We start from the raw sequence: 24,059 nt of genomic DNA on the forward strand, positions 1-24,059 counted from the left end.
ATTCCTAACAACCTTTTTATCTCTAATGTAACTATAGAATTCTTTGGGATTCTCTTTGGATTTCTCAGCGATGTTCATTTCGTATTGTCGTTTTCTTTTTCTTATTGTCTTTTTTAAATCTCTCTGTATTGATACATAACTTTCATAGTCATTAGATGCACCCGAGCACTTATATTTCTTATAAGCCTGTCTCTTTTTAGCAATACTTTTTTCAGTTTCTTTGTCGAGCCACTTTGGGCGAGCCTGATTTGGGGGACGTCTGTCCTTAAAAGGAATGTAAGTTTGAATCATCTTAGTGAGCGTATTTTGAAATATTTCCCACATCTGATCTACAGGCCTTTCGTTTAATTTTTCCTCCCAATCTGTAAGCTGAAGCTCCTGACGTAGTTCTATGAACTGAGCTCTACTGAAATCGGGTATTTTAGAAGCACAAGTATCTATTCTAAAATTGTTTAGGAGTTTGAATCTGACTAAGTTGTGATCGCTATTTGCAACAGATTCACCGACTTCTACATCAGTTGCCATGCTTTCGCGGCTAGTGATCAATAAATCGAGTAAGTTTCCATATCTTGTGGGCTCTTTTACATGCTGAATTAAGTAATTGTCACCAAGAAAATCAATCAAGCGACTACCTATATGGCCATGTTCAAGGGTCATCCAATCAATGTCAGTAAAATTGAAATCACCCATTATCAATAAATCCCGGTTGCAGAAACTAGACAGTTCTTGAAATAACAGTTTGTCGTCTTTGGTCTATATATTACACCTATATTCATTTTTTGTCCATTTGTTTGGGTTAACTCAACCCACAAACTGTCATATGCATCCTGTTTCACTTTCTCTAAAACACAAGCATGAACATTGTTTTTAACGTACAATAGAACACCCCCACCTTTCTTGTGGTTTCTATCCTGATGAAAGTGTTTAAATCCCGCAATATTAAATTCAGCTTCGAACTCTGTACCATTTAACCATGTCTCAGTTATTCCTATCATATCGAGATTTTCGCTTTTGACATACGCCTGTATTTCTTGAAATTTGTTCCTAATACTACGAGCATTAAAGTACATAGTTTTAAGAAACTCCTGATTATTTCTTTTTGACACATTTTGAGTTTCAATATCATGTCTTATATTATCATTTTGTTTTTTATTTATGCCTTGCTCTATATTATTATTATTTGGTCCTTCATTGACATTCAATGCCTCATTAACATTTCTCCTATCAAAATTAACATTTCCCCCATCACGGACATCTGGTCGATTACGGTCATCCGATCTATTTTGTACATTTTGTCCCCCTACGTCACCGTGATTCACGCCGGCCTCCCGTCGTTCAGTGACATTATGTCCGGCATCTCTTTCTAAAATTATATTTTGTCCTCCAGTGACATTATATCCTACCGTGATATTTTTTCCTCCACTATAATTACATCCCATCGTGATCTTTTGTCTTCCACTGACATTACATCCTATCTTGATATTTTGGCCTTCATTGACATTCTGTCCGGTATCTCTTCCTAAAATTATATTTTGTTCTTCACTGACATTATATCCTACCGTGATATTTTCTCCTCCATTATCATTACATCCTATCGTGATATTTTGTTCTCCACTATCATTATTTCCCATCGTGATCTTTTGTCCTCCACTGTCATTACATCCCATTGTGACATTTTGTCCTAAGACATTACATCCTAATGTGTCATTTCGTCCTCTAGCGATATTACATCCTATCATGATATTTTGGCCTTCATTGACATTCTGTCCGGTATCCCTTCCTAAAATTACATTTTGGCCTTCAATGACATTATATCCTACCGTGATATTTTCTCCTCCATTATCATTACATCCTATCGTGATATTTTGTTCTCCTTTATCATTACTTCCCATCGTGATCTTTTGTCCTCCACTGTCATTATATCCCATTGCGACATTTTGTCCTATGACATTATATCCTAATGTGACATTTCGTCCTCTAGCGACATTATATCCTAAAATTATATTTTGTCCTATACTGGTAAATTGTTCTACATTAATGCTATACTCTACACTGTTTTCCCAAGTACATTCTATTTCCCCTTCCCTTTGGCCTTCTACCCTAAAAAAGGAGCTGGTTCATTACAAACTCCCACAATGAGGTTTGTAAGAACATCTTTGCCTCTGCGGGTAAGGTGGATCCCATCAGAAGCGTAAAGGTCATGGCGCCTAGAAAAGAGATACCAAGGATCAAGAAAGTGGTATCCCAATTGTGTGCACAACTGCGATATCCTATCATTGATCCCTATGGCTCTACTGTTCCAACACGAACCTGCGTAGATCCTCGGGAGGATCCCACAGACTACGTGACGGCTCCCACGTTCCTTCATCTCCTGAAGGAGGACCTTGTAATTCCGAACAAGCTCCTCTGATCTCACCCTACCTACATTATATATATACATTATATATATATATATATACATTATATATATATATATATATATATACATTATATATATATATATACATAATACAAGGAGAGGTCACCACACCAGTGACTTCTCTTGGGGCCATAGAGGTTGTCCTCGTCTGTTGACCTCTCCATGCGTTCCTCTTCTAAGTTTAAAAACCCACTACCCAATTAGGATACTTAAAGATATGTTCCACATCCTTTATTCCACGTACTTTGTCTTGTTTTCTTTTATTTTTCTTTACTCTCTTGCATTTTGTTGTTATTATTATAATCATTATTATTATCATCATCATCAATATGATCATGATAATTTTTTAGGGTACATGCATAATGATAAAAAATATATCAGATTTTGTTCACACGTTTTCTAATTGTTTACCTGGTTAATTTCATGGAGAAGTGGATTTGTAAAAACGAACACGTGGGTCCATGCAGTGTAAATTCTGTCGTGCTTATTCTATCTATGTATCAATTTTCACTAATATTCTTCAGTTTTTCAGCCTACTACCAATGAGTTAAAATAAGTAAATTCGCTTCATGATAGCCACAAATAAAGGTATCACTCAGCCACGATTTCATATATATGCCATAGAGAAATAAATTACTCCAAGGTGAGATTTCTCTCAACTTGATAAAATCGTCTGGTATTATAAAGAAAAACGTACAAATGCTATCGTCGTCGTCTGCGAGTGGATCCACCTGTTGTTACATTTCTGTTGTTTCCACAATGTCACCTGCAGACAACGTGACTTTAGGCTTCGGGCGATCATCTTGTGGTTATGTGTGTTTTTGTGTAGGGAATCAAATATAACTATATACCTAATATTTCTGCTATAAAATTTCGCTTAGTCATAGCAAAATTTCCATATTTGTTATTTTATACAACAAATAACTTGAAAAGAACGTGTTAATTTTTAATTATGAAGACTTAAATATTAAAAAATTCAAATAAACTATAAACCCAGTTGTTTACTAAGCAGTGGGAAATAATGAAAAGTAGGGGAGATCGGAGGGATATTTTTGGAAGCATGTAAGGATTTTTTGTATACAAATTTATCAAACTTCGGGTTTTCATTATACTTTGAGTAGTTATAATTTCAAGAAAATATTTTGGACGTGTAAAAGAAATAGTATGAGTGTAGTTAGTAAGTTAATGATGACCATAAAGAAACATTTTAATTGCACATAGCATCAGTATAAATTACCTTGTTAGCATTGTTATATCTAATTGAAACTTATTTAAAATAGCCTTTATAAATACTGTTAATTCAAATCAAATTTATACCGAGAAAAACGATCTAGGGAACTTTTTAAAGTTATCGTTAGGTTCTAGGGGAAAAGTATCGGCGCCATAATCAGTGAGGAGAGTATGCCGAGTCGGGTGGGTAGCTAAACTACCCAGCCCGTAGTTGTTTAAGTTGTATTGAAACATAAAATAATACGATATCATCATGGATGAAGAAGGAGAGGATGCGGTAATACCAAGAATAGTGCAGACGGTGCTGCCAATCATTACTGGAGCTTCGGGATTATTTGCTGGGTGTGCAGTCATCTACAGCAAAGTCAGGTGGGATTATAATTCAAGCTTCTCAAATTTCAACGTGTTTGTTCTAAGATGTGATAGTATCTGGTAGAGCCTGCTACATTGTAGTAGCATATTTATAAGTCCCGTAACACCATCAGTACGTGGTACTCTGATATTTTGATCAAAAGTTCGCCAATACCTCGTAACATAATGCCCGATAGGGCTCAGGTACCTTCAGCTTGTGTTTAGCCTTTAGGCAGATGCGTGTGGGGTCCTCCCCAGCAGTTATATGATAAACTCATAAATGAGGAATTGGATTCGTAAACTTTCCAGAAAGTTATTGTTACCTTCTTGAAGGTTGAAGTAGTGTATTGTGAATTTTTATTTGAATATGCAATTATGTTTGATGAAAAATGTTCATCCTTTCCATGTGCAATTTTTGTTTTGTTATTTCAAAGATATCTTAAACAAATAATAGGCAAAATCTTAGCGAAATTCTAACAATTTGAATAAGATGTGTACAAGGGCACTAGAACAAGGTGAGTAGGTCACTACTACACTAGCCAGAACATTAACCTGTTAGTTTTTCTGGGTCCACTGTTGTCACTGAACAAATACCCTCTCTTGTTCAACAGTGTTGAACAAGAGAGGGTATTTATTCAATTGTGCACAACTATGTGATATAACATTTGAAAAATATTAATTTTGTAAATTATAATACACGAACGTAATACCAGTATGCAATTTTCTTGGCGGAAATAAAGGTCAATTTATAGTTTCACCCAACCATAGAATTTTATATGTGGCTTATGTGTTTCTGGTGAGAAATGTTGATATGAACGATGGTGTACATTATTTCTGTCGCAAATGCGTACTTTTGAAGTAATTAAGTATTGAAGTTATGCATTTGTGTACATCTACCAAACGCATAAGTGTGGGATATCTGGGTTTTTAGGTGGGGAACACTAATAAATGGATTAATGTGTTGCAAAACAGGTATAAAAAAAAATCACATTTTAGGGCCGGAGTCTCACCTAATGTGAGCGGCAGCCATGGTTGCTTTTCCCAACGATTCAAAAAATGTCTCGCTAGATCAGCTACATTTAGCGAAGTCCACTTCAGCTGCGCAAGACTTCCTAACCGTAAACTAACATTACCTTTGTTAGGTTAGGTTAGTGTAGTTTATGGTTACCAACTCCTCCACACACCCCAGTCCGATCAGATGCCAAAACCGGCGATCACCATACCTTAGGATGACAACAACCCTGATGACCTCTATCATTACAGGTACCACATTACTAAATGTAGGTTAGGATAGAACAGAACCATTGATCCTACATTAATTTCTTTAACTTTTGCATCTATCAAAACAAACATGGCATTTGGTAGTGTATCACTTTTAGCAAGGTTTTTGGTTATTGATTTCTCCCAAGAAAAATATTACATTGATGTATTATAATTTACAAATTTGATATTTAGTTTTCTATTGCTATATCAATTAGGTGTGCACTTCTTTAAATTTACCAGAATTTTGGGCTACAAAAGTATCCTATTCAAAGTAGTTGTCCAATAATTTGCTACAAAATCTGCTTCAAAACTGAAGGAAGAAAGTGATTTTAATAGCAAAAATTCATAAATTGAAAATGACATTTTATTGTAACATCCTGAGGCTACATTAATATGAATAATCAATTAAAATAAAGGGTTACAAAGCTGGGCTGTTGGAACTTGAAAAATAAAGCTCTTTGGCCCACGAATTATGTTAAGTCTTGAGTTGTGCTGCATTATGGTTCATCTAACCAATTTATCCTTTTGTTACCCTTATTCTTGTTATAAATATAGTTTCAGTTTAAATCCTATTACTAAAATCCTTTCTTCAATAGTTTTACACTATTTCCCTTTTGAGTCAGTATGTGCAGAACTGAATAGCTGAAAATCACATGTCTATTTCTTGGTTGTTGTATATGCTGTTTATTCTCACTTTTTGTGTGTGTGTGTGTGTGTGTGTGTCAGGGGTGTCTTGGGAATCCTCAAATTCTGTGTTAGTGAAAACTTTCTCATGCAGTGGTATTTCATGAATTTCTAGTAGTATTTATCATTTTCCTCTGGCATCTTCACTTTCCATGGCGTGTTGGTGACTTAATTTGTACACTGATGGTGAAGTTCATAGTTCCCCTGCCCATGTAACACAGTAAGAACCTCTCCATATTGCAATTTCTTGACTAACTCTGGCACTCTTAGAGATTTACAATGTGGTTAGCTTTAAAATATTGTTTATTGATTCTTGGGAGTTATTTTTCCTATTCAGGGCCACATGCCCAACCTAGTAAGTTTTGAACAGTGCCAGGTATCATTGTATTTGCTCAAGAGGAGCAATACTGCTTTGTCACAGCCTGTCCGCTCCAATTAGCTCTGATGACCACATTTTTTCCCTGCAATCCATACTGACATTCTTCTCTAGATAATGTGAAATAGTCACAATATGTTTAGTACATAGTTTTGTGTGGCATTGTCTGTAGATATTCTGTCCAGGTTTCAGTACAACCACCACTCCACAGCCAGCCTTAAGATTACACACATACATATACTAATGGCTTTTTTCCCCCTTACAAGGGAGGTAGCCAAAAAACAAAGGCATAAAAACCATTCCCACCCATTCCATCCCTAATACACTCCACTCCCCTCCACACTCTACCCTCAGTCATCTTGACACCTCCTGAATGATGGGTCATCCCTGCATCTTGTCCACTGCCCTGCGTCAGAAGCAGTGTCACAAGACACAGCACATCCACAGCAAGGTTGCTTCATTAAATTGGCAAAAAAAAAAAAAAAAAAACTGTCCCCTCATGCAGAAAAGGAGAAGATGGGGAGAAATCCCTTCGGGCTGCGTCAAATTTTTCTCATGCATACTACTTCACCACCCATTCCACCTCATGCATCACAACCTCATCCATATACAACCATTCTCCATTCACCCATCTTCTGTCCTCTCCTGTCCTTCCTCAACAGACATTTCCCTCTTCCCCAAAGCCCCTTTTACCCCATCCATCTATCTCATTCTAGGTTGCCCCATCATGTTCACTCCTTCCACATCTGCCTTCCACACTTCTTTTACTAGTCTTTCATCACTCATTCTTTCCATGTGTCCAAACCATCCCAATACTCATTCATCCACCCTATCTCCCAACTCCCTTTCCACCCCCGTTCTCCTCCTCATCTCCTCATTTCTCACTATCCAGCCTAGTAAACCCTATCATATTTCTCAGACACCTCATCTCAAACACATTCAAACTACTCCTCTCTTCCACTCTTATGTTTCATGTTTCTGCCCCATACAATGCTGTCGGCACAATCACTTCTTCATACAATCTATTTTTAGCAACTACAGTGAGACCTCTCATTAACGGACGTTAATTAGCTGTGTTTGGGGTATTTTTGGTGCTGTTGTTTAGTGTGTGCAATCACTATGCCACCCAAAAACCACTCCAAAACACTGAAAACACCGCAAACACAGCTAATTAACGTCCATTTATGAGAGGTCTCACTGTATATATTATAAAAAATTTGACTTGGTTTATCTAAATTGTACATACATATACCAAAGGCATTTTCCCCCTGACAAGGGAGGTAGCCAAAAAACAAAGACGTAAAAACCATTCCCACCCATTCCATCCCCAATGCACTCCACTCCCCTCCACCCTCTACCCTCCCTCTCATCTTGGCACCTCTTGGATGATGTCATCCCTGTATCTTGTCCACTGTCCTGGGTCAGAAGCAGTGTCGCAAGACACAGCACATCCACAGCAAGGCCGCTTCATTTAATAGGTGACTGGTCTCTTCTTCTCTTATGTTCCATCTAAATTGTAATAGCCAAAAATAATATACAGTAATCTTAAGGTTTTAAAGTAAAAAGTAAGGCCTTAAGATTATTGTATATTATTTTTGGCTATTACAAGGGGTGGGTCATAAGTCATGTTGAGGGAGATGGTGTTCTTCATGCTTCTTTGTATTTCTTTATAAAGACATTGGGTTCCATTTTGCTCAACTGCATGAGATTTGAACAATGCTTCTTAATCTTATCAACCTTTACAACCACCATCCAGCCCTCGGGTCAGATTTAAATTGTCCACCACCTTATTTTATTTGGTGACTATTACAGTGTTGCACTACTGCAAGGATAGAATGAATTATGAAGTACTGTGCCCCTACAGGCAAGAGCAGGGGTTCCCAAACTTTTCAGCTCAATGACCCCCTTATAAAGAATAAGATTTTCTATAGACCCCCAAACTATTAATTCACAAATTATGTCAGTTTATTATTATTATTAGTGTTATTGTTATTAATGCTAGTAATATTATTATTATAGTTATTATTATCCTTATTATTTTTTTATTACCATTATTATTATAATTTTAGTTATCAATGGTGTTATCATCATTATTTTGATCAGTTATAAAAGGGTTAAATGCCAACATTCATCAAGGCGACAGCATTCCAATAATGATACAAACACTTACATATTCATAAACATAAGTGTTTTAAAATAAATATTTATAACTTACCAATAGCTTTAAGAGTGATATATATTCTTTATTATATTACTATAAGTAATATTCAAAGCCAATAATATTATACAAGCTCATGATGTTCACTCACGATGTGGTTGTATGTAAGATTCTCTCTACATACACAGAATGGGGAGGATTTTCGACTCGGGTGTGAAATGACATGGTTTTTCTTTAAGTTTAGATATTGGTTGGTTGATTGTTCTCACAGGATCATTTCATGCTAATCATTTAATTTTAAAGACTGCCTTTCCACCCCAGAGTAATTTACGGACCCCTTTCGACCCCCTAGCAATTTACTGACCCCCTTTTGACCCCTTGGATGGTTTCATTGACCCATGGGGGTTGATATCGACCCCCTAGCAATCTACTGACCCCCTTTCAACCCCTTGGATGGTCTCATCGACCCCTGGGGGTCAATATCTACCACTTTGGGAACCCCTGGGCTAGAGCCACACATTTGTCTGTGAGTAAAATCTGTACTAGAAGAAGAATGCTACCTACTTTATGATGTTCCCTTGAAATTCCTTTACCTTTTCTTTTCTTGTGTCACCTGTGGCAGGAGGATGAGAGAATTCTGCTGCAGTGATTCCCACATCAATTGCAAGAGACAACAAAGTGGGACAGTGATGAGACTAAGTAACCTGCTCTCACAAAAAATCAAGAAAAAAGAGGGTCTGGTTGGAGAATCCTGACCACAATCCTAAGATTAAGTTGTAACTAGTGAGCTGTCGCTGGGCTAGTGACACAGGGAGAGATTGACAGTCGGTTTGGGTTTTGCCCCTTTATTTGGAAGAGTCTGGCATACACACGTGTGTTGGCCGGCCCTAGTCTGAAAGGATACTGACCGTGACCTGATCTCACATGCCTTTAAGTACCTTCGGTGCGTACTAAAAAGTAGCATCCCTGCGTCTGGGACAGGGTTGCCGGGCGTACCCCAGAATTGTGCTTTCATGCGGATACAAATTCATGTAGTACAGGCATAATATTGACTTAACCTAAACACACGTACTATAAGGCCAAAGGCCAGCTGTTTGTGCCCCATATATCCAGTCCTTGACTCTCCCACTTCTGCAGTGGTGAAACTATCAGCCGAAATATTACGTAGAAGCACATGTGGGGGAACCCGTTCACCACAAAGTCAGTCATTAAATGTGCATGGTTGTGGCACAGATGAGAGTAAAAGGGAAGAGATGGAAAGTGATTTCCAGCTCACCAAGTTAAGAAATGGTGGTTTAGAAGATTACACATGATGATTTTTTTTTTTTATTTTTTTTTTTCTTCTTCTTTCATTATTAGAGCAGTATTCCCTATGCCTGTAAAAGATGCAGTGTAAAGTACTGTAGCTGTGTATGAAAGGAAGACGTAGTGTTAGTCTTTTCAGTTGGTTGCTTCACACCCTTTAGGAGACTGCACAGAATCATTGTGGGATGTAGACTTGAGTTTCATATATTAAGGGCATATCCAAATGTGATATGAAGTTGTATATGTTTATACAACTTCATATCTCTAAATAGTACATACCTATACCAATTTTTTTTTTTTTTTTTTTTTGTGTGTGTGTGTGTGTGTGTGTGTGTGTGTGCGCGCCTTACAAGGGAGATTAGCCAAAAAAACAAAGGCATGAAATCCACCCTCCACCCACTACTGTCCCTACCTTTTATCTTGGCTCCTCCTAGATGACAGGTCATCACTGCATCTCACCCACTGTCCTGGGTCAGAAGCAGTGTCACAAGACACGGCACATCCGCAGGAAGGCCACCTCATTAAATTAGTGACACCCCCCCCCCATCCCTCAAGCAGAAATGGAGAAGACGGCGAGAAATCCCTTCAGGCTGTATCAGTTTATTTTTTGCACATACTCCCTCACTCCCCATCCCCCACCCACTTTCATGCATCACATCATCATCCATACACAACCATTCTCCATTGAACCCTATCTTCTGTCTTCTGCCATCCTTCCTCAACAGACATTCCCCTCTTTCCCATTGCCCTGTTTACCTCATCCATCCATCTCCTGCTGACACTAAGATGGAGAGTTACTTTGTTTACATGTATATTTGTGTTTGTATTGCCTCTGCCCTAACCATCAGTAAGTCTTATCAGCTTGCTTGCTTTTTCATTGCAGTGCACAGAGGCTGTTAAGAAAAGAATGCAGGATCAAAGATGGCATGAATTAGTTCTTTCTCCCTCTCTTCTTTGGGAAAAAAAAATGCAAGGATGTAATTTGTGTTTTTCAGGCCATGGTGTGCAGTGAAAGTGAACTGTTGGTTTTGCAACAAAGACAGTAGAGTGGCATACCGGAATATAGATGGATGGGATTGCCCCCATTGTCAGCAATACAATGGATTTACACAGGTAAATTTTGCATCAATAAACTTCACTGGTTCTTATCAAAAGAATATTCCTATCGTAGACTATGCAGGGTGTATATTTAAACAGCTTGGAGATTTTTTCATGAACAACAACCAAGGAAAATACATGCAAACTAGACACTTTGAGATACAAAGACGGGACACCACAAGCATAGCTCCCCTTCCCATAAGATACTAGGTAAATACACACACAAATTTAAGAGCAAATTAGATATGGCAAGATGCAGAGACAGGACACCACGAGCATAACTCCCCTTCCCGTAAAATATAACTAGGTGTTAAATACTAGGTAAATACACACACAGGGCTGAGAAAATATTACAGCACTACAAGCTTGCATCCCAGCTTAGGTGTGTGAGGAATTTAAGGGTATGGAGTTAAGGTCAACATTACTTGTAGATCAGGCCATATATGAGCAATTTAAGTTCCCATCTGGAAGGGTAGTAGCTGTTGATAATGAATCCAATATGTGATCCAAAACTGTGGTAAATCTCACACCCACACAAAGCTATCCTGCATATTTTAACAGTTCAAGGAGCTTTAAGCAAGACATTTTATCATATGTACCAGAGTTTTATATATATATATAGAGAGAGAGAGAGAGAGAATGGCCAAAATAAAGTACTCTGCCATAAGGTGTTCAGATGAAGGTTCTCTCTGTCACCCACTGGGGTCAAAGTAGTAGTGCAAGACATGGCTCTTCCACATGAAGACTTGAGAGTTGTGGCTGGTTTACCCCATGTACTTCACTATATGATAATTGAAAGACAGTAATGGGCTATTTTGTCATTTATTTGGTATTTGTTTTTGGCCAACTTGTTGGCCCTTGGTCAAAACTAGTGGCTGTGGCTGGATTCCTCAGGAATACTAGTGGCATGTTACTTGGATGACTATATACTCATGCACTGTACAACACATCCATACAGGGGGGTACTTTCACACTTGGATCACAAAACAGCCACCCTGGGGCCAACCTCTCGTCTCCCTTCTCCATTGAACACTAGACATTAGTCCCAGAGAAAGGTTCTTCTCGAGAGGTGGGGGCCATACTTGTGCAGCAGCATTCAGGTTGCCTGTAGCAGTAACATTGCCAACAAAGATTGGGCCTGACCAAGGAATTAGGCTGCCCCAGATGTAACCACCACATAAACAACACTGAGCACTTCATCCTACACTGCCCCAACTTAACCAGACTCCCTCTCTTTTCTTGTTTACGCACTTGTTGTACCTCTTAATTCTTGTCACAATCATGAACTGCGATTTGTTCATCACCAAATGACACCTTGGCAGGATGGTGACTACAACAGAGAAATCCCAGCCCAACACTGTGAAGAACTCAACCCACAACCTCGGACACTGGGGCGAGGTCAGCAGGGCCAGAGCCCAACCCGGCTTGCCCTCGGAAATGGACTCTGCCACACCTGTAACCTGAACCAGACCCTTAAAGTTCGAGCACTGGCAGACTTTTCTCCCTCACATCCTGACAGATATGATCTAGAAGCAGAACAGTACAGGTAAGTTTTTCTGTTTAATAATCTGAAGGAGTGTGGAGGGAGGTAGAGATCAACCAGTTTTTGTTTGCTCATGACATTGCACTGTCATCAGCAAACAATGACTGGCATACTTCCCACTTCCCTTATGAGAAGAAAAGGATTGTTGATATGTATGCATGCATAAATGTACATATATCTATTAGGATTCATCACCAAATGCCTATTTTTCATAACTTTTCATTCTGCACAGATGTTTACTTGCCCCTTAAATAGTTCACCACATCCACTCCCATTCAGTGTCACATACAACCCCAAATCCTTTAAAATTCAGTTTCCTCCAGCCTACCAGCTGATATATTTGTATCCAGCTTGCCACCCTCATCTTCCCTTATACATCTCATGACTGTACTGTTGAACACCTTTACTCTCAATTTTCTGCTCCCCCACACCATTTCAAACTTAGTCACCAACTGTTTCAATTGAAGAGGAGGGACATACCTGTTTATGTGATTTTATTTTATTTTCTTCTCAGGAAGCGATTAGAACGGACATATGCCCTCTGTCGATCCTGTGAGGCAACTTTGCATCAGACTTTGGGTCAGCAAGATTCTTGGCTCCGTCCTAGACTTATTCAGTCAAGGATGCAACCCACAAACCCATACACTGTAGGTATTTGTGGCTAACCACCTGTATGTATATATGATTCTTGGTTAATTTTCTGTTATGGGAAATGTATCATTAAGAGCTTTATATTCTTGGTTTTGCAGGTAGAGATTCCTCAACACCTTCCTGTGTACGTGCGAGTGTTACAAGTCTTCACTGCCCTCGTCTCTTTCATCCTTCTAGCCAGCAACCTTCACCAGCTACAGCATCATTCTGGGCAACACTTTGTGCCCCTTGAAAAGTGGTTATTTCCCCTGGAGGAAGAGCAGGCATCGGTTATGGAGAGGCTTTTACTTCCAGGGGTATTGGAAGGAATAGGAGTGACTTCTCTGCTCCTTGCAATTTTAGGAGCTGGGAAACAAGCTGTCACGGTAATTATCTGCATACAAAATGTAGTTATTGTCATTTTATTTATATATATATATATATGTGTGTGTGTGTGTGTGTGTGTGCATGCGCATAGAGGGTTTAGGGATAAATGTTAACCCCTTCCATACGGTGCCGCACACGTAGGCGTCATGGGGAGCGAGTGTATTCGCGAGGCTGCCATATCGGCGTCTTGATTATATTTATTGTAGTCACCCCTCCATAATGACATTCTTTCTAATTCTTTTGTAATTGCATTTTCTATGATTATCAAAATTCACGGGTGAAGAGAGAACGATCGATATAAGCGGTGACTATATTTTATGATGCGAGTATTATTACGACACGTCGTACGGCTGGCATTGGCTGCTGCCACCGAGATCTAAGTCCATGACGCCTACGTGTGCGGCACCGTATGGAAGGGGTTAATGTAGTGGTATTAGGAGATCTCAGTGCTAGGGTAGGAGATAAACCAATAGGCAGAGTGGTTGGGAAGTGTGGAGTGCCAGGAAAAATCATAATGGAGAGAATAGTGGAGATGTGTCTAGAGAGTTGATGATAGGAAACTGTTTAGTAAGAAAGTCAAGCATAAGTACACAAAGTTGGAGGGTGGTAGGTAGGGATTTAATGGACTATATAGTGGTAACCAAGAGAAAAGTAGGAAGAGTTTTGGATGTACATGTTCTTAGGGGCGAGAGTGGTGGAATATCAGATTATTTTTTGGTGGAAGGTAAGTTGAGAGTGGAGGATAGATAAAGAGGAAAAGGACAGAAGGTAGGGAGGTGCTTAGAGTAAACTGCTTAATTGAGAGAAAAGGAGTAGTACAAGAAGCTGAGAGAAAAGTGTGAGGGATACAGTAAAACTAGGAATGGAGGAGTAATGGGGATGTTTCAAGGAGGGAGTCATGAGGTGTGCAAAAATGGTACGTGGAACGAGGAGGATGGGAGGAAATAGAAGGAAAGATAAATGAGTGGTAGGATGATGAGGTTCTAAGATGGGAGGGAGGGTGGAGAGGAGGTGAGTGTATTTAGGGATGGAATGGGTGGGAATGATTTTATGCCTTTTTCTTTTTGGCTACCTCCCTTGTAAGGGGGGAAAAGCCTTAGTATATGTATGTAGGATGATGAAGCAAAGAAGGTTGTAGAAGAGAAGAAATGAGCATTCACAGATTGGTTGCAAAATTGGATGAGAGAATCATATGAGAGGTACAAAGAAAAGATAAGTAAAGCATAAGATAAAGGAGGCAAAAAGGAGAGCAGATGTGAAATGGGAGAAGAGTACAACAGAAAATTTTGAAAGTAATAAAAATATGTTTTGGAAGGAAATTAAGAGAGGAAAGGGAGGTGAATCAAGTACATACATATATCTACAGCTTTGTCCCCCTTACAGGGGAGGTAGCCAAAGTCAAAGGCATAAATCCACTCCCACCCATTTCATCCCCATATATTTCACTCCCATTCACCACCCCTCCCCCCCTCTTTTCTTGATGTTTTGGAAGGAAATTAAGAGAGGAAGGGAGGTGAATCAAGTAGACATATACCAATTGTTTTTTTCCCATACAAGGGAGGTAGCCAAAGTCAACGGCATAAATCCACTCCCACCCATTTTATCCCCACATTCTATACTCCCATTCACCACCCATCCCTCCCTCTTTTCTTGGATGGTGGGTCATACCTGCATCTTGCCCACTGCCCTGGGTCAGAAGCAATGCTGCAAGACACAGCACATCCACAGGAAGGCCATTTCACTTAAACAGCAACCCCCCATTCCGTTCCCACACGCAGGAAAAGAAAAGACAGGGAGAAATCCATTCAGGCTACATCAAAATATCACTCGCACATACTCCCCCCACCTCACACCCAAGTAGAGAAGAAAAAGTAAAAGGTGCAGGTGGAGAGATGATAATGGGAAAAGACAGAAGAAGATGGACAGAGTATTTTAGGGAATTGTTGTGTGGATCAGATTTTTGTGGAGGAGCAGATGTGTGAGAGGTCTTTGGGAAAGGGTGGGGATATGTTTTGGGGCTTTGTGGATTTGGAAAGGGCTTGTGGAGTGATGTAGCAGAGATTGGAGTGGTCGTGTAAATCATGGAATGCTATGAAAGAGGCAGTGGAGTCGGGATGGCTGATTTGATTTTTTATATATATATATATATATATATATATATATATATATATATATATATATATATATATATATATATATATATATATACATACACACACACACACACACACACACACACATATACATATACCAATGGCTATTTCCCCCTTACAAGGGAGGTAGTCAAAAAACAAAGGCATGCAATTCACTCCCACCCAGGTTGTTCAACATGTATATGAGTGGTGAAGATGGTAGATGTGAGGGTGCTAGGAAGGGGTTTGGAGCCAGCTAGTGCAAGTGGAGGGAAGTAGGAAGTGAATTGGTTGTTTGTGGATAATGCTGCACTTTTAGCTGAGTCTGAGGATAGGCTGAAGTAATAGTAGAGTTTGGGAGAGTATGTGGTAGGAGAAAGCTTAATGTAAATGTTGCATCAGTGCAGAAGGATAAAAGTACATAATGGATAGGCGAGGACATGTGTGCCAAATTGTGGGAGGGGGGTGGCAGGGATGGTCCTTCATCCACAAGGAGCTAAGATAAAAGGAGGAACAAATGGATGTGGAATAGGTGTAAGGTGGGTGAGTGCCTTGGCTGGCCACCTCTCTTATAGTGGGGAAATTACCTTTCCATACATGTACAACTAGGTTACTTAATCCAACTGCCACTTGTGTGGATGGTTGGGTCCAGGACATAAACCCACTTTGGGAATTGGTGATGTTTTATGTCCTGGGCCAATTCTTGAAGTGGGTTTATGTTCTGGGCCCAAACATCCACACAAGTGGCAGTTGGTGAGAGTTGAATTAAGAGACCTACCTAGGTGTATATTGAATTACAAATATTTGTCCATTATAGGTTTTGGATGCTATGGCAAGTTTTCTCTGGGTAGGCAAGTTGGCCTTGGCTTCTTCACACCATCTTCTTGACTCTGAAGACTTCCATATGCTTCAGGTAGGTGTTCTAGACAGATTCTCAACTTTCCACTTGTTCTGTGGTTGATTTGTGGCTGCCTTCTCATACTTCTATTGAGTTGGTCTTTTAATTACCACAGGTTCTTTAATTTTGTGATACAAGTTGTACATAAGTTCATAACTATAATCCACTTGTCATGTGGATTATAAAGTAAGAACTATTTTTGTTAAAAAGGACCAATGGGCGAACCAGGTCTGTTGTTATATTCTTTTTCTAGTTATGTTTTGTTTTTAATTTAACTTGTACCCACAGATGCTATCTTCTGTCGTAACGCTGACAGCTTCAGTGCTTGTATGTGTTGCATCAGTGCGGATGAATAAATCTCATAAGGACGGGTAGGTGAGGGCATGTGGGCCAAGTGCTGTTACAAGTAATTGCTTTACTATCCAAAGATAACCATACATCAGTCATTCTGTTGCCCTGGCCGGGTTCTGGAACAGGAAACCCATAGTGCTTGGTCTCTCTCTTCTCTCTCTCTCTCTCTCTCTCTCTCACCCCCTCTCCCTTTTTTACCCCTTTATCTTTCATCTTCCCTCTCCCACCTCTCTCTCTCTCACACACACACACACACACACACACACACACACACACACACACACACACACACACACACACACACACACACACACATACTAATGGAATTCAAACTAAAAGAGCAAATAGACCTAAGAAGAAATGAGAAACATAGAATAGGAAGACCAATGTACAACAAAATTAATTTTGAGAAACTTAAACAGTTCTTTCGTATTGCAAACTGGGAAAAATTCCTAAAGAAACAAGGATGGAAGAGAAATGGAATATACTAAAAGAAATTTATAACGAGGGAGAGAACAAATATGTACCACAAAAGCAAGAAAGAATATACATAAAGAACTGGTACAACAAAAAATGTAAAAGCCAAGGACAAAAGAGAGTTTGGAAAAAATGGAAAAAAGACAAAAAACAGGCAAATGGCAAACATACATCAAACTAAGAAAGTTATGTAAAAATACACAGATGAATAGAGAAACTGAAAAAGAAATAATAGAAAAATACAAGGTACAACCTAAACTATTACACACATATGGGAATGGTAAACTAAAAAACAAACAAGAAATAGAAAAGCTGTGCCATGTAATTTATGAATATACAGAAGAACAAGAAATGACGGAAATTATGAGCAGTCATTTCAAATCTGTATTCACAATTGAGAACTCGCCTAACTGTGAGGGAACAGAGAGACAAATCCCCCCCAATGAAGGAAATAACTGTAACACAGAAGGAAATCAACCAAATAAAAAACCTTGATGTCAGAAAATCACATGGTCCTGATGGAATTGCAAATTGGATACTGAAAGAATGCGTAGAGGAGGTAACGGATAAAATGTACAGTATAATCAAATGCTCGCTCAAAGAAGGAAAGGTACTACAAGACTGGAAAATGCCAATATTGTACATACGTATACCAAAGGCTCTTTCCTCCTTACAAGGGAGGTAGCCAAAAAAACAAAGGCATAAAAACCATTCCCACCCATTCCATCCCCAATACACTCAACTCCCCTCTACCCTCCCTCTTATCTTGGCACCTGGACGGGTCATCCCTGTATCTTGTCCACTGCCCTGGGTCAGAAGCAATGTCGCAAGACACAACACATCCACAGCAAGGCCGCTTCATTAAATTGGCGACCCCCTCTACGTCCCCTAATGCAGAAAAGAAGACAGGGAGGAATTCCTTCGGGCTGTGTCAAATTTTTCTCATACTACCTCCCCCCCCCCACACCCATTCCACCTCATGCATCACAAAATCATCCATATACAATCATTTTCCACTCACCCGTCTTCTGTCCTCTCCCATCCTTCCTCAACAGACATTCCCCTCTTCCCCCATCCATCTATCTCATCCTAGGTCGCCCCCTCATGTTTACTCCCTCCACATCTGCCTTCCATACCTCTTTTACTATTCTTTCTTCACTCATTCTTTCCATGTGTCCAAACCATCCCAATACTCTTTCATCAACCCTATCTCCCAACTCCCTTACCACCCCCATTCTCCTCCTCACCTCATTTTTCACTCTATCCAGCCTAGTAACCCCCATCATACTTCTCAAGTACATTCAAACTCCTCTCTTCCTCTATTATGTTTCATGTTTCTGCCCCATACATTGCTGTCGGCACAATCACTCCTTCATACAATCTCCTCTTAGCATCCATTCCCAATTGTCTATTTCTCATTACACTTTAATCCTCCAAGGCATTTACTCGCTTCTCTCAATCTACATTCTACCTCCACCTCCATTCCTCCCTTTCCTGCCACATTCGCACCCAAGTATCTAAAACTATCCACTTCCTCCAGTCACTTTCCCTTAATGCTCACTTCCAGTCTGCTGCCACTTTCACCCCTTGTACATCTCATCACCTTACTTTTGCCCACATTTATCTTCAGCTTCCTTCTTTCACACACCTTCTCAAACTCTATCACCAACTTTCTCAATCCCTCCTCTGATCCTGCTACAAGTGCAGTGTGTCTGCAAACAACAGCTGGCTCACCTCCCATTTTTCTTTAAAAATCTCCAATCCCTGACCCACCACCTTTGCATTTACCTCTCACACTCCCCCATCCATGTATAAGTTGAACAGCCAGAGCGACATAACACATCCCTGATCAAGTCCCACCTTTACCTTGAACCACTCGCTCTCCATTTCTAATACTGACACATGCTCTACTACTCTCGTTAAAACTCCTGACAGCTCCTAAAAGCTTTCCTCCTATCCTGTATATCCACAAAACCTCCCACAGTGCCTTCCTGTCTACCCTGTTGTAAGCTTTTCCAGATCCATAAAAGCCCAAAAAACATCCTTCCCCTTTCCTATAGCTTTCTCACATATCTATCTTGCCACAAAAATCTGATCTACACAACCTCTACCCGTCCTAAATCCACACTGTTCCTCACCAATTACTTCCTCTGTTCCTCTCCCAATCCTCTCAATCAAGATCCTCCCATAAGCCTTCCCAACTACACTCAACAAACTAATCCCTCTGAAACTACTACACTCACACTTGTCCCCTTTTCCCATGTAGAGTGGAACTATACAGGCACTCCTCCAGTCCTCTGGCACTCTACCCTCTCTCCAGCAAACATTAAATAACCTCACCAGCCAGTCCACCATCACTGTACCTCCTTCTGCATGGCATCAATCCAAACCAGGTGCCTTACCTGCTTTCATCATCTTAGTAACTGCCTTCACTTCATCCTTCCTTATTTCTCCTCCATTTTCCTCACTCATCACGGTTATTTTCTTAGCATTTCCCTCTGCAACTATCTTTATCTCCCTATCCTCCTTCACATTTAGCAACTCCCTAAAATATTCTGCCCATCTTCCTCTTACTGCCTTCTCTTCCATTATCATCTCTCCATCTGTACCTTTTACCTTTTCTTCTCTACTTGATTTGCCTCTTCCTCTCTTAATTTCTTCCCAAAACATCTTTTTATTACTTTCAAAATTATCTATTATACTCTTACCCCATTTCACATCTGCTCTCCTCTTTGCCTCCTTTCCCTTGTGCTTTACTTCTCTCTCTCTCTCTCCTTTTTTTTTCTTTTCTTTTTTTAGCTCTCATACGACTCCCTTGTCCTATTTTGTAACCAATCTGTGAAAGCTCGCTTCCTCTCTTCTACAACTTTCCTTGTTTCATCATCCCACCACTCAGTACCCTTCCTTCTATTTCCCCCTGTCCTTGTTCAACACACCATCTTTGTACACTTTGATAATAGTGTATCACATGATTGGGTAATAGCTGTATCACATGATCTAAGACCTTGGTGAATTGTGCATGGGCCCTTTCCCTTTAAAAGTGGATACCCATCAAGCACATAACCACTTCATACACATTAAAACCCATTTAATGTTCCTCCTATCTCTGTATTTCATGAATGAAGGGTCATCTCTGTTCCCCATCACATTACACAACTTGGTATGCATAGGTAATAGGATGATTGACTGTAATTTTCCTATATGTAGTAGAAGATTCTGTATAGGGAACTTTTGTTCATTGTTATTGTGTTTTTTGGATGGGAAGTTTGCATATGTATATATATCTGGCAGTTAGTTTGATTTGAATTTTACCTTACAGGTTTAGAAAGCTGGAAGGAAATCATAAAAACACACGACAGAGTGTAAGAAACCTTACCTCGGCTCCCACAGCATCATCACAAGAGTGGAGCAATCAGCAGCAGCAGGAACAAATAGCATCTTCACAGTTTGGTACTGAAATCAGTCAGAAAAGTAGACATTCTTCAAAGTCCTTCATATCTGGTAGACGTCCAGACACTCCGCCCAGAGCATCCACACCCCACATGAATGCACAGCAACAACTTGATAGCACTCACATTTCCCAGACTCCCACAATCTTGCAACAGAACACACTGAGGGGTTCACAAATTTCTCTGAACAATACTACATACAGGAGTAGTGCTAGTTCTTCTCCAGGAAGCTGTAAGGCTGGTGTGAATCCCAATGACCTAGACAGCACTTTCGGGAGTCTGAAGATCAGCACACCTGTGAAGGCAACTGCAGGGGAAATGTGTAGTTCTAATAGGTCCATGATGTCTGAAGTCAGCTCGTATTTGTCTTGCATGAGCAAGGACTCGAGGAGGAGTGTCCTCTCCCCCTCCAGGCTGTCTGCAAAGAACATCACACAGTCCTCTTGGGTGGCAGGTGGCTACTGGGGTGGTGGTTTGGGTCCCACCAATGCCACCCCAGTGCAGGGAGGATTACAAGGCAGTGTAGGGGCACTGGGTAGCACACATGGGATGGGGGGTTTGGTGCAGGCACAGGTGTTAGGAAAGCTCGGGTACCCAGAGGTCGTAGTGCCTGGGCATACGCAGATGTTCACAGGTCATCCTCATGGAAGAGGAAATGGGAGCTTTGGGGTTTCTCCAGGATCCTGTGGGCAACCTATATTTCCTCTATCAAGGTCCTCTAGTCAGAGTTCTGGTTTCGTGTCGCACTCAAGTGAAGTGCCACGACCCAGCTGCTATGGCAGTTTGCCAAACTCAAGGCAGGGTTCACTGTGTGATTATGATGGAGCTGGATCAGTCTTTTCAGAACCTTGGGGTAGAAGTATATACCCCAGTGATAGTGCTTCTCAGTGTGGAGTACCTGGGCTGCGCAGGAGGAGTGTGGCCTCCTCCTCAACCCCAGTCCCTGCTGCATCCTCCTGCTGTTCAGTCTTTGGGGAAAATGTTGCAAGGTCATCACCTTCACCAGTCAATAGCACTGTTAGCAATTACAGTTTTCATCCTCACCCCAGTTTTACCCCTCAACACAAAGACCTGAGTAGTAGTAGTTGTGAGGACATTGATGACACTGCCAGCATGCATCCCTCCATCAGTATGCAGGGTGGTTGTATGACCAGCAGCCGTGCTGTATATGTTGCCTTCATTCTTGGCATCAGTGTAGCTGCTAACCTTTTCCTTGCAGTCCTGTATTCCAAAGGCCTGTGAGTGTATGTGCTCCACAGGAACCCTGCTTTTAATTTAGGATTTTTGTTTTGGATGGAATGCGATGGATGTTAAGAATGTCAACGAGGATGGAAGGTTTAGACAATACAAGGAACGAAGGCTGAAGAGGCCCCTTGTTCCAGCATCAGGTATTTCATTAAGTGTAGCAAAATAGTTTGGGTTGTTGGGCATTAATTGGGTGGTAACTGCCATAGGCCATGCTTTCTATTTGGTCATTGGAAATATTGATGAATGTGAGGTCCATTGAAATCCCAAGGGATTTCATATTTGTATATCTGGTATAAGAGGGAATAGGAAGATGTTGCTTTCCACTCGATAGAATATTTGATGATGGGTCATTTGGCTCAGGAATTTGTTGTGTTCTGCTGCTGCAGAAATCATTACAGGGATGAACTTCTGTTCCGCTGCCAAAACCAGGGAACATGTGATTTCTTCAGGTATAGTCTTGGTCCAGTACCTGCCTTACACTTCTACACTTGGTAAGCACACCCATAGACACATGCCATTTTAACAGGAAGGCTTTACAGATGGTACTATAGTTGCTTGGTATTGCCTAGTGCCGATCACAGACTTTACAAGTGATACACAGTTGTGCACACACATTGGAATATGTGATGCAATTTTAGTGATTAGTTTGTTGAGGAGATTAAGCTTTGTACAAATATGCATAAGAAATCTTACAAGTCAGCTCCTCGTCAACTGAAAAAAGTATGGTTACATGGGGAGATTTCTCTCATTTTCCAATCTTCACCCAATCTTGTTCTTTACTCCCCATGTACCAAATTGTGCCAAAGCTTCACCTTATTTGCCTCGACTTTACAATGTGCTCACCTTACTTTGTTCAGATTTCACACAAATACTCGCACATATAGATACGTTTTCAAGTTGCCCTGTGGCACTTTTTTCCAGTGTAATCCTCCACCATTCCCACACATTTTTCCCATGTTCTGAGTGGTTTTCCTTTTTGTTATAACATTGTTTTGTGTACAACAGCTTTTTCCCTACCTGATAGCTAGTTCCTGATCTTTGAAGGTGAAGTACAAACTAGGGTCATGTTCCTGCTAGGATTTATTTGATGTAGGCTTTCTGTTGAATCTTTATTCATGTATGTCATATGTACGATGTTAAATGTTCCATGATGTGATTTTTAGTAACTATATTAAGGAATAAAGACCAATTAATTTTTCTCTATTTTCATTGTCATTTCTATTTGTAGACTATGTACTAGGGGCTTTTTCTGTCATACAAGATACGAAATGGTCATGTCACCAGAATGGATGAGTAACTGCCACAAAGTCCTGTGCAGCAAACTGACAGCAGGAAATAGACCCTGTGGCTGTCTACTGTGTAGTTACAAAGACCAACTGAAGCAGGCTTTCAACAACTGCAGGATTAACATCATGGTATGGGAAGTGGATGCACAGAAATGTCCCTGCTTGTATGAACCAATTTGAAATTGAACAACAGACAAAAAAATAAAGAAGTAAAATAAATAAGAGAGAGCAAGAAGAGAAAACTGAAGGATCAAGAACAACAACCAAAGCCTCCGCCAACATTCAAATGTGACCATTGCAACAGAAGAATTGGATTGGCAAGCCATCAGTGACACCATCACAACATCGAGAGAAAACAGTGTCAGTGAAACTGATTCATGAACACAAGAAAACACTGCCAATGACAATGAAGGTGTATTGAAGCAATTAAGATTGCAATAAGTTCTGAGAATAAAAAGGTTCGGAGACATTCATAATGACAAGTGACCTCCCAACATCGGATCCAGAGCACGACATCAAAGCATTTACCTATGCTGACAACATAACATACCAGCACAGCTGCTAAAAACACCCAAACATACTTATGGCTAAAACAGAATCAAGGTCTCCACATAAATCCTCAGTGAGAGTGCTCACCCTAAACAATAAAATTGAATGACCAACTCCTTATTCTGGCACTTGACAACCCTAGGGGATCTCTCCATGTTTTTCTACTGCAAAGATTCAAAACAAGAGCTCCAACCAGAAACTTATTGGATCTTTGAAGGAAAACAA

At 40.2% G+C, this 24,059-nt stretch overlaps 1 protein-coding gene across 1 annotated transcript; it reads left to right on the forward strand.

Annotated features, from left to right (window-relative positions):
- Positions 1 to 3,781: 3,781 nt before the first annotated feature.
- LOC143034401 (uncharacterized) lies at positions 3,782 to 23,196 on the forward strand. The gene is made up of 8 exons (XM_076200401.1): positions 3,782 to 4,018; positions 10,782 to 10,899; positions 12,207 to 12,430; positions 12,942 to 13,074; positions 13,177 to 13,443; positions 16,394 to 16,489; positions 16,763 to 16,845; positions 20,622 to 23,196. Exons 1-8 carry the CDS (start codon positions 3,903 to 3,905, stop codon positions 21,991 to 21,993), a joined length of 2,409 nt encoding a protein of 802 aa, XP_076056516.1. The 5' UTR covers positions 3,782 to 3,902; the 3' UTR covers positions 21,994 to 23,196.
- Positions 23,197 to 24,059: the final 863 nt, after the last annotated feature.

The sequence above is a fragment of the Oratosquilla oratoria genome, chromosome 17, assembly GCF_046742065.1.
Source record: "Oratosquilla oratoria isolate Oo_2021 chromosome 17, ASM4674206v1, whole genome shotgun sequence".
Classification (NCBI taxonomy): domain Eukaryota; kingdom Metazoa; phylum Arthropoda; class Malacostraca; order Stomatopoda; family Squillidae; genus Oratosquilla; species Oratosquilla oratoria.